Source organism: Anoplopoma fimbria, chromosome 1, assembly GCF_027596085.1.
Source record: "Anoplopoma fimbria isolate UVic2021 breed Golden Eagle Sablefish chromosome 1, Afim_UVic_2022, whole genome shotgun sequence".
Classification (NCBI taxonomy): Eukaryota; Metazoa; Chordata; class Actinopteri; order Perciformes; family Anoplopomatidae; genus Anoplopoma; species Anoplopoma fimbria.
In genome coordinates, this window is record NC_072449.1 from 18,182,028 (window position 1) to 18,194,349 (window position 12,322).

At 38.5% G+C, this 12,322-nt stretch overlaps 1 protein-coding gene across 1 annotated transcript in view; it reads right to left on the minus strand.

Annotated features, from left to right (window-relative positions):
* grik4 (glutamate receptor, ionotropic, kainate 4) overlaps positions 1 to 12,322 on the minus strand; it is a 153,227-nt gene that overhangs the window by 75,030 nt on the left and 65,875 nt on the right. Inside the window, exons 5-6 of the mRNA XM_054620398.1 lie at positions 10,096 to 10,274; positions 6,389 to 6,442 (exon numbers count right to left, since the gene is read on the minus strand). Of these exons, the coding sequence (XP_054476373.1) occupies positions 6,389 to 6,442; positions 10,096 to 10,274 (233 nt within the window). The remainder of the gene's footprint in view (positions 1 to 6,388; positions 6,443 to 10,095; positions 10,275 to 12,322) is intronic.

Consider the following 12,322-nt stretch of genomic DNA (forward strand, 5'->3'; position numbering starts at 1 on the left):
GATGGAGCAAGTGAGAGTTAACCAGAGGGTTTGCAGTTAATTGTTAATTTAGGGAAAAGTACAAACTAATAAATAGATTCAAGATGTAAGATATTTTACCAGAAAAAAAAAGTTTCTGGGTTAGTGACTGTATACAGTCACCTACCTCTAGCTGATTACAACTGGTTTGAATAAATGGTTTGATGCGCGGTGAACAAAGAATAAAAAAACGTATAAATGCAGGCTGTGTTCAACAACAGAAAAACTATATCAAAACATCCATTTACAAGCTCTCACAAACTGGTGTGGTTTAATCCAAGCATCATTTATACAGATCAGTCTCACTTTTGCAGCGTAATCAGTCTCACTTTTGTGCAGGCGAAACACTTTATCCATTAAAGTTCAGATGAGTCTGAAGTGTGTAAGGGTGTAAGTGTGAAATAGTAAGCTATAGTGAAGATGCACGTGTTTGGGAAGTAGTGAGCATAGGACTGGTTATAAATAGGACTTTAATTATGCTGCGCGAGTTTGTAAATTATTGTTTTAATATAGTTTTGGTGTTGAATGCACCCCCTGTTTAATACAATTATCAAGACTTGATTCTTCGTTGGCCGTGGAGGCATCCATAAGAACAGTATTTTCTTTAAGAATTGAAGGAAACATGGGTTATGTAATTGATATATAAATGGCATGTTGAGGGTGAGGTGTTCCTTTAAGGACATTTGTGAGAAACGCACATTATATCACTGTTTTTGAAATGAATCCTGATTGAAACACTTTTCTTCCACCCACGTTGAGGTGTATGAAAGGTCATCTGTCTCTCTCAGTACTGCCACGGCTACAAATTAAGGTCTTTAATGACCTCATAAATCCGATTGACTGAAAGAAAATACTCAGCTGCACTATTCCTTGACCAATTAGGGCTTTTTACATGGTTGACCACACTGTTTTGATACAGAGGCTGATTAACATAGGGCTGTCTTAATTAATGTTAACCATTATGTTATATATATATATATATATATATATAAAATTGAAACTATATATATAATTGAGACCAAGTCAGTACTAATTCAGTACTAATTCAAAACAGAAATCCTTCTATCTTACTAGAAGGGTTTCAGTTTTATATATACGATATAAATACAGTGACATGCTGGAAAAATAAGCTCAAATACCAACAAATTATCTTTGATCTTATATAAGTGTTACATATCATCCCTTTCTCTCTCAGTCTCTTACCCAGCTCTCCTAGCCAAAGATAATAAAATAAATACAATTTTAGAATTGTCTGAATACAATTCTAGCACTTTAACAAAAGAATGGTGTACTTAAGACAAGGTAAAACCTGTCAGACACTTGTACAAAGTACACTGTTGATGTTCACAACAAAGGTTTCAGAAACAGTTAAGAAGGTCAAACAAGCATCGGTTATATGAGAAAAATATTTGAATCCAATATTCTTTTCAAATAGGTGCAGAATTCTTTTTAACCCCATGGTATTTGTTCTATATAGTTTAAATAACTGTGTTCAATAAAAGGATTGTAAAGCGGAAGTAAATGTATCAGGTCACAGGTCACCTAATGTTAATGTTTTTTTAGTGGAGAAGGTGAGGGAGCATGTGATAAGGGGAATCTTTAAGTGGGCTTCGGTCATGTTATTTGCTCCCTGAGATAATGGAAATATCTGAACTGGAACACCCACTTCCATTAAGAGTGCACACACACGCACACACACACACATACGATTAGTGACCTTAGTATCATCTTTGTCATTACTGTTCTGCTTTGTATTTGTTCAGGGGAATTTATGTGAATTGAGACTAAATCTTGACAAAAACCAATGTGATTCTCAAGGTCAAAGAAGAAGTTAAAGATGTATATCAGATTGTGACTTTAATAAGGTTATTGAATGAATCTCAAGTTACAAATGCTTGAATCATTTAAGAATCATATCGACTGTCTTACAAAAAAACCACAGGGGAAGTTAGGTTTCTATTAGTGAAACTAATGGTATTTCTAGTTTGTATGAGAAAGCTGGATTTGCCCTCCGTATACATCCACAGAATGAAACACTGGTACATTTTTCTTTAAAAGGACAAATTACACAAGCGGCGTCGTTATTTACGTTCTCGATTGACTCCTAAAATAGCTGCAACCTTCATTCATGAGCACAAATTATGTTAGTTTTGCACCCTCATCTTTGCGTGAGCTACAGAGTCACCTTTAATTTAATAATTCCTAAATATGGAATATTATAAAATCCGAATTAAGGACTATTTGAAACTGAATGCACATGTCCTGTTGCTGAAAACTGCTAATTCACAGGTTGTAATTTGCTGTTTGTTTTAAATGGAATTTCCTATGCTGTTTCTTTTACCGTTTGAACTTTTTTATTCTACATTTGTTGTTTGTTCTTGTAGGTGAAACTTTTTTTGATGCCATCTTGGCCAGGACTCTCTTGTAAAAAAGATTTTGAATCTCAATCGGAAAATATCTGTGTAAAATAAAAATGAAAAAATTGTATTACTTCTATTAAACTATATCCCAAACTTCAATGTAATCAAATAAGTCCTAAATTAAATTTTGCAGTGCATTAAAAAAGCCTTAAAAAACTTTTCCAAAAAAAGAAGATTGCTTTTTTTTTTCTTATCTGAGGTTTCTCATTAAGCATTTATTTTATCTGTTTTCCAGCATGTCTTCCGGCATACACTAGAGCAGCTGCTAAAAGAAGTTAAGTTTAACAAAGTTAAACAATAATCAATTATAATAAAACTGGAGGAGGTGCCTTTTTTCTTTCCCTAAGTCCAAAGGAGCAAAAGTGTAAGTGGATGAAACAGCATGTTCGTCTGCTATAACTTAAGCTGGAGACCTTAGCATGTCCAGCTAACTATCTGTCAACCTACACCCACACAGCACTGCTGTTGCTTCTTTGTCGCAATCTGTTAAAGCTTTATTTATCTTTAGAAAAATAGTAAAAACAACAAATTATAAGGGGAGATACATGTGGCTATCGCTAAGCTGTTGTTTCAGAATAATGGGCTGTGCTGTTTGTTGTGCACAGGTGGTGTGTATGTAGATGTGGTGTTGTCCAAAGTACTGAAACAGAGCGACCGTTTCTTACCGTTTCTTAGCCTGCTTTGTTTCTAGCTCTTATAAACATTTCTCCCAAATGTAGCCATCCACAGACAGAAGCAAGAATAAGTGACAGGGAGGCGAAGGAATAGTCAATGAGAGAGAGATGCAAGCTGCAAACAGTTGTTTCTAAGTGCCTCCCTCTGCTGATTTGAGAGAATCCTTCACAAATGTAAAACATATGGCACTCTGCTAGTGCTCTGTTCTCATGGGGTTGTTCTGACTAAAAAAATAATTTTGCTATTCTGCCTTTTTGAGGCTATTGCCAAGATGCTGCGCCAATGGTCTCGCAAATATGGATAGTGCAACTTCATCTACCTGTTTATTTATTCATGCACACTAAGGACATTGATTGAAAGCAAATGAGTTGTTTTCAAAATGTTGTTAACAATATTAGTAAAAGGCTGATTTGTTTACCTAAATAGACTGTATATAAATATGTGTTTTATTGGGAGAAACCAAGCAAATTCAGACATTAAGCAACACCATTTATCACCAATTGAATTACTCTTTTTTTCATAACCACATTTTTCAGCCACTGCAACAAGTCGACTGTGAGATTGGCAGTTGAATCAGGCTCCTTAAATCCAATTGTTGACCCTTTGGGGTCAAAGCCATATTGATTTTTTTATTAATGGCTATTCTATCATAAAACAAACAGTATGATTAAGACACCAAATGTATTATTTGTAATTAAAAATTTTGTCACCAAAAGAATAATTATTAAGTTATTCAAACTTCAATTTAGTCAATGTCCTCCCAGTGTTACATGACGGGGAGAATACTGTAACCAGATTCCCCCCTAAATACCCTTTGCTTTTTAATTTGTGTTGCAGTTAAGAAAAGCCTAAGTGTGACCCTTGATCATTATTGAAACATATCTGTTTTTGCAATTTGGTTCTAAATACTTTGGCTAGCCATTTTTATCTGGGCCCTCTGCAGTCTTTCATTGGTTAGATTGAATAGATTTGAAGAGTGATTTGTCAGTCCATAGTATTTTCAGATGATACTCCCTGATTCAACTCCAAAAGTGCTTACCCTAGTTTATCTTCTATTTCTATTTTGAGTTTTTAAGAATAGCTTTGCTAAAGCAACATACCTGTTAATTCCAGCTTGTTATAGGCATCATGTGCACTTGACACTGAAACAGGAACTTGTTCATTTTTAAATTTGCGCACATGTTTATACTAAGGTGTTCATTTCTATGACTTCAACACAAATTTGTTGTAGCATTGAGTGTTTCCCCCCCTTGACGTGTCGATGGTGAGTTATCAGCATCCTTTCAAATTTGAATGCGTCAGAAATGTAGGACACGTACCTCTTTTATTTCTGTTTCTGTATTTCCATGTAAATCAGGTAAATTCTCTGGCAAATCTGCCCAAGTTCTCAGAGTAAATCCCATATGCGCCTTATGATAATGTACCCAAGGCTTGACAGGCATAGCAACAGTAACCAAGTGGGCGACCTTAACAAATAGTCACTTGCGGTTAAGGTATGGTAGAGATTAGTCAACTAGTGAAGGTCATGGAAAGAGCACAGTCATAGTTAAAGGAAACAAATTTTGACTGTAACACGAACCCCTTTACTTGTGACAGTGCTATGGGAACAGCACATTACGTCCTGCTTTGGCACTGAATGTTCTAAGTTGATTCAAAGGTCTTTGAACAAATTGCCGATGCTGTCATTTTTCTGGACAGGACAGTCTCATGAAATGGCAAAGTGTACTTGAAGGAGAGTTTAAAAAAGTGACCCAAGCATCCAATGTTTTGTTATTATAATTATTGCAATTTTAAGGGATGTACTATCACAGTGTGTCTAGATAATGGGCGTACAATGGACTGAACTATGAGATAAAATAATGAAACTTGCTCCTACCTTTTTTTTATTATGTGTATTCATGCATATGTGTGTGTGCGTGGTGAGCATAATCCACAAGCAGCAAAGCCATTTAAAAACACAATAAATAGGATGAATCACGTATTACGACAACTAAGGAGACAGCAGCACATCTATTTTTTCACTCACAGCTTCTGCATTACGTCCCAAGGCTACCAGGGGCGCACTGCTGACCATTTTAATGACATTAGCTGAAGCTATTAATGGTGCCTCAATGAGCAATGGTAGGATTTTAAGAAAATGGTGGTGATGGTAGCAGGAGGAGGGATGTACGAGGGTTCATCATCTAGTATCTACAGTGAATTTGTGTCCTATTCTGTGCCCTCCAGCAGACACCAGAGCAGAGTGATGAGGGAGCTTATTTAGTTACAAAGGGAAAGCAAAGACAAGCAGGTTAAAGAAAGAAAAAAGAGGGATGCAATAAGAGAAGTGACTATGTCAAGGGCTGGTGAGGAAAACATGAATGTGGCAGCCCACTCTTAATGAGTCATAAATCAGCTTAATATGAATCATCTCCACAGCGCTATTAGAGCAAAGTGTTTCGAACCTCATTAATTTCCATTAGGGAGCAGCTATCTGGTAAGTTCACTTTTGCATCAAATTTCCTCCAAGCCGCTATCTTTATGATCTAACCAGTCCCTTAGCCTCTATGTGACAAAACACGATAACTCTCAAATTTGGGGTCAGTCCCTTTAATTTCCATTATGAACTTGCACATTTTGAGTGGCAGTGACTCAACTGTTCTGTCCCCAATCTGCGTCATGTAAAGTACAAAATTATATGTAAATCACTATTCATTTACTAAATATACTATTAATGTAGCATTTATTCAACCAACTTAAGTCACCTCTATTGAAGGCATTGTCATTGTAAACCATATACAACATCCAGTATGAAGGATCACTTACAAAGCTACATTAAGTTGAATTAACCACGGCTATCAAGTAGCTTTAAACAGATGTGCGCCGAAATGCAATGTGATTTCATCAGTATGAAACAGGCCCCTACATGTTAATCCACATTGCAAGGGTTCATTATTATGTATGTGTTTGGTCCAGATGTGCACTTCAACCAACAAGGGCAAACGGACAGCGAGTGGAGCCCATATAGCCGCCACACTCATTATGTGTCTAATTTGCAGTCACATGCAATGAGGGAGAAAATCAGCTGTGCTATAATGAAGCTAGCTATAATTCCTCTGTCATAGCACCTATCTGCTTAACTCTATCCATTCATTCATTCATCCAAGTGAAGAGCACCAATTAAAGTGTACTACTTTAATACACTACAGGAGCACAGCATTAGACTACTGATGTGCTCCTGCAGGTGTGAAATCTATATTGCCTCTAAATACCCACCCAATTGCCCGTTTCCTTACCAGAGAGGTGAAGATGTAGGTGTAGTAGACTGACAGCATCCCCAGCTCTAATGCCTGCAGAACAAAAGACAAGAGGGACAGGAGGGGAAAGATAAATAAAAACGTAATAGGAAGGAGGCGTAAAAAATGTGAAACAGAGGAGAGAGAGGGAGAACAAAACAGAAAGCAAAGCGAGTCAAGAATAAGGGTCGGGGAGAGAAGTTGAGAGGTCAGTGATTCAGTGTAACTCGAGCTCCACACTGCAGCAGACAGATCAAATCCACATCTTGATAAGACACACTCTTATCTGACGATGGCTCTCAATGGAGCAATTAATTTCTGAGATGCATTAGTATGCTGCCCGATACTGTCTTACAATTTGATTAAATCAAAGTCACTGTGAGGAGCAGTTGTGAAGGACAGGGTGAACTTTTCATAGTTTCCTTTCATTAAAGTCATTAGCAAAAAAGAAAATCATCGAGCTAGGCTATAGGCTTCTGTTTAATCCCCCTGTGATGCACATTATAATTAAAAAACCATAAATGTCAAGTAGATGTAAAGTATACATCAAACCATGCATTTTTTACAAAAATAATCATTCAACCCTGAGTAATATTCTTCCTGAGCATGAATTAACCCAAACATCCCTTTTGAGATGCTACTCCAAAAGTACCTTGTTCACACCTGGCTGCACTGACATTTACATATTTCCATCATAAATAACTTCCACCCTAATATTATTCTTTGGTTGTGTAGCATCAGAAGGAGTTTAATAACAGATATTAGCTGTCATATCTGCAAAAAGTTTTGTGTGGGTGTTTGTGTGCCATTAGGAGTGTATGTCACTCAGTTGTTGGAGAAGCATGAATAATAAAACAGGAAGAGGTAGAAAAGCAAAAAACATCCAACTACAACTTTCATTATGATACTCTAAAACTACTAGCATGATGTCTATGTAAGTTAATTATTATGCATCAGGAAAGCTATTTGTTAGCATCTGCCTTAGGAATACACAAAGTAAGTAAAGTTTGCTAATGGAACAAGGTGGATGAGAATTTCCCCCTTTTACAGTATCTACATGTGGTAATATTTCAAAATAATTTTAGTTTAAGGGAGGTGTACCTTCTGTAAGCAGTTAGCTCAAATTCAGCCAGTGCAAACCCCAACACCTGGGGTCTGTTCCTTGGACAGCCCTGACTCCCCGCCAGATCAGCAAACTTTCTGTTGCTGCCGTTACATATGTTAAACCCAGCGCTCCACCAGCCCGCTGTAACTTCCGGCATTGGGGTTTGTGCAAGCTCAATAAGAGTTGCTGCGTTTCTTTTTCTTCTTTTTTTCGTCTTTGCCACTTTGGATTTAGTCCGAAGAACAAACTGTCAAAGCTTACATGGATCATAAAGCCCCAAGTCAGTGTCACAAACACATGGATGGCGTAAACTATAGGCCGGTGCCACACGGGAAGCAATGTTATTCTGAGCGTCTCTGAGTTATGGCAGTTAGGTTTAATGTTGCATATTCTTGCCCTGTATCAGTTAGTAGTCTCCTTTTTTTTTTTTTTTTTACTATTTCCTAACGGATAACTGTAAATTCAGATTGTATGGACCCAGTTGTGAAATACAGCGCCCTATTTTTTTGAGCATGGTGCTACATTTTACACACTGCACCTTTAATACCAAACAGAAACTGACATTATGAACTAAAACCGTTAGGTTGCTGCCCACATCTCATTTAAAAGACATAATGTATCTAAAACAAAAAGCCAATAACAAAATATCCACTTGGTTTCCTTCTACTGCACTCGAAATAAGCTTGCCTGTCTTTTTTTCCCCACTCTCTGATTTTCCCCACTCTCTGCCCCTATAAACTGGTTCCACTATCTATCCCACTCTGATTCTGTATAGCTGTGCACAACAGTGGAGGGCTGACTGAATGAGATTACATTCAGAATGCTAACACTGCTGACCTAAACCCCTCTGCAGGCTGAAACCTCAGAGAGTGAGACCATTGTCTGACGAGGGTTTGATGTAAGATGTAAACAGACAAATAATGGGGGGTGTCTTGCTTGACAAAAGACGATTCTCTCCCTTTAGACAAGATGGGCACTCTTATCATCATTTTAGAATGTCATATATGCCGGCGCACAGCTTTGATATGTTTGGCAACTACACACTCCACACGAGAGGCGGGACTGCCAACTTTCCACCACCCGCCGACAGATCGTGCCATGACAAAAAGGAGGGAGACAGACAGCGTGAAACGTAAAGGAGACAAAAGAGTGAGGGATCGAAGGGTGTACAAGGCCATCCGAGGAGGGAGGTGTGAGGAAACAAAGTGAAATAGCCTTTTCTGAGGCCGAGAACAGAGAGTGAAAAAGAGAGCAACTCCATATTCAGTCTGAAGAGACAGACGGAGGGAGAAGGGGAACAGAGAAAGAGAGAAAGAAAGACATCCCACTGTGGGCTCCCGCTGTGGCCCAGGGTTGCCATGGTGACTGAATGACCACTAATGGCAGCCTGAACACTTGATTGAGGTGAGAGATTGAGACCACTGTGAGATAGAGATTGAGACTTAACAGAGAGAATGAGGGAGAAGCAAGAGAAACACCTCTCCGTCTCCCAACACCCCTTCAGTCTCAAGTTATTGTCACCTCCACTCTAACAATCCATCCGTTGTCTGCTAGAAATAATGAGGTGGGTATTAATTACCAAGAGGCCATATGCTGCCGCCAAACACCCTCGCTTCCTCTGCTCCCACAATCACCTTTATTGATGTCATCAAGGCTCTTTACAAACATAAGTCTCCCATCAGGAGAAGCATTATGTTGGAGTCAAGGTTTTAATAATGTGCAGAGACGTTTTTTATTCCTGTGCCATTGGCGGAGCAAACAGATACAGGTCATACTTTTATGCTACCGACAGAAATAACGCTAACTAAAGTTCTTGATAAGTTTTTTTTTCACACAATAAATATTACAGCCTTGCATTGTGCATTTATAGTTATATTTCTATGTAAAAGGTGTTTGTGGAGAACGGATCAAAAGATTCACAATAGATAAGAAGGACATGAAAGAATCAGTCCACTTGATTTGCTTCACTGATTTATAGAACAGCTTGCTTTAATCCACAACATTCACCATTAGAAAGTAGACAAAAGGGGCTCCTTCATTTTATGAGTCTGTCCTTACTTACACTAATCCACTTAACTGTGCAGAATGGGAGATGAATCATTGGAATACAACTTGATTTACTGCTCTCATCCATATAATTTGATGTAACAGATTTGTTTGACAAGATTGCCTCAATTCATTTGCAGTTTATTTTGGAGTAGACTCTAGACTCTGCAACCCTGTCTTTTAAAAGCTCTGTCCCCTGCCAAAAGTGCATAAACTCATGTAATATATCTTCTGATTCAAAACAGCAAATGGATTATGGCTATGATAAAGGTGTTTCTCATTTTATATGTTTTGCATATTATTTGTGTGGTGATTACAACCTGTCCATTTACAGGTCAAAACTGAGGAATAACCAACTTCTTCTTCCAGTTAAAGAAATCATTCTCCCTATATAAAATAATTTTTAGCCTTGAACACTTCTTGCCATCTTCAGTTATTTTTGCTGTTGGAGATGCATGAGAGTTTAATTAATTTGGAGCTTGGGAATTATCTGTACAATGCCAAGAAGCAGTTATCTGTGAATGTATAACACAGCTATCATGTGAACCATACTAACCCGTTCCAAAATGATATGTGACATGGTGGCGTTGGCATCGACTATGATAGTGGCAGTCTTGTCATCTCTTATCTCCTTCAGAAGCGGGGTCGGGTCGTTGCTGTCGTCAAGCATGCGCACCGACAAAGTCTCCTTGGAGATGAGGAACTGCCTGAGGAGCTGCTCCAGGTTCAGTAAGCCTGCCAGCAAGACAAACGCACAAAAGAAAAAAAAACAGCAACACATGAGACACATTAATTGTAATAAAAGGAAAATTCTCCCAATGGTTTTTTTTAAAAGTTGATAAAATACATTGCGAAAAAAAAGTTCAGAAAATGGAGGTTTGTATTTGTTTATGCAATATGAATTTAATAAGCAAACACTGTCCTCAAGTACAAACAAATGTGCCTCCTGTTTGTTTTTTCTGCCACAAGTAACAACAATGAATTAATAAGAATGTTTCCATGCACAATAAGGGGACTTATTACTTTTAATTACAATTATTGTACAGGCCATCAAACACAAAGGGACATTTCAGGAACTTCTCTTACACTCCATCCCATGGTAATAGACCATTAAACTCTAGTGAGGTAAGTGGGATTTGCCATAATTAAAGCATGGCCGACTTAATCTAAAAGCTCCCAGTAGCATTTCACCAGTCACTCTGCAACCATCTTTAAACAGGCCCTGAGAGGTTATTGGACTAATTTTCCATATAGGAGTTATTAAACTAATTTGTGAGGTGTGTCACACTGGGAGAAATACAACCTGAATGAGACTCTCAGAGTAGTTAACCATGTCGTGTTGGTGTGATAGTTACATTGGCTTCACCTTGGCAATTTGGCAGATCTCATCACACTCATATAACATTACTTGATATTGGCAAGGAAAGTCATAAATGAAGGAATTAGCTTTGCAGGGGAGGACTAACATTATCTCAGCCTCCACATGCTTTTCCCATTATAAAGTAATACAGAAATGGCACTTCAAACTTTGGTGTCAACACCTTTTTTTATGTGAGTTTTGCCATGGCGACAGCTGAGTAGTTCATCTATCACATGGAGACCAATTTTGGTGCAGCAATTTGAGGTTATCAAGCTGACTCCAAAGCACATTAACACAAGCTACAATACTGCCCCAGTCACCTGCATCATGTCTAATAGCTTCTGTAATTATGTCTCAATGTCTGCCTTTTACCCTCCGTCTTTATGGCAATAAGTCACTGTGTGTGTTTGTCTTGCTGTACCCGGCTACCTGTGTCTGTGCACTCATGAGACAACACTCCTGGCTGCTGCTCGCTCGCCTTGCTGTGCCTCCAACCTGTCAGATCGGCTTCCTCTGTAGTATAACGTGGAATAACTTTGATGAGCTTGAAATAGCTTCGGCTAAACCATCATCCCTGCCTGCCTCCTGCATCCACTCTCTATAGCTTTTTGCCGCTTCTTGTTCATGACATGAGACACTGCACTAGATGCAGCTGTCTTAACAGCACACACACATTCACACGCAAATAGAGTGACACACAGAAGAAAAGCTCATATTCCCTTTAGTGTTCTGGCTGCAGAGGATTCAAAGGGGAGTCAGAACCTCGTTTCACCAGGGTACTTTACAGCAGCCATGTTGCTCCGGTGAACCAGTCTCAATCAAATGAAAAACATGCAGCTGAATGTAAAAAATCTCTTCTGTAGTTGCACTTTTATAGGTCCCTGTGCAGAGAAATAACAAATGATGTAGGATTGTGTGCATGTTGTGCTGTACATTTTTTTACAAAGAATTTGAGGTGGTATGTGGGCGTGTTTGCTTTTGCCGCTGTGCCTTTATGAGGACCAAGTTTGAAATCTTGAGAATAAGGATCACATTTTGATATATGATGATATTTTGGCTAGTTCTCACTTCATAGGGCTGTTTGAAGACTTGCACGACCGGTTAGCTCACAGCTGCCTCTCTGCACTGCGCTCATACAGCAGTTACATCTGATAAAGCCGTCTTGATCAACAGCGTCCTCGGAAGCGTAGCAACCAAACCTCCTGTTCCCCCTCAGGTAAACACTTCGTCAGCACTTACGCCGTACTTTGTACTGTGAGCGTGTTAGCACCGTTAGTTATGAGCCTCCCGATCACCTTAAACATGTTGATAGCTTGCACCTTTTAGATGTTAATTATATCTACTCAAGTTTGTAATACAAGGCTGCAAGGCCTAACAAACATGTTGAATGGATTTCCTCGGTCATTAATCATTTGCAAAGTCA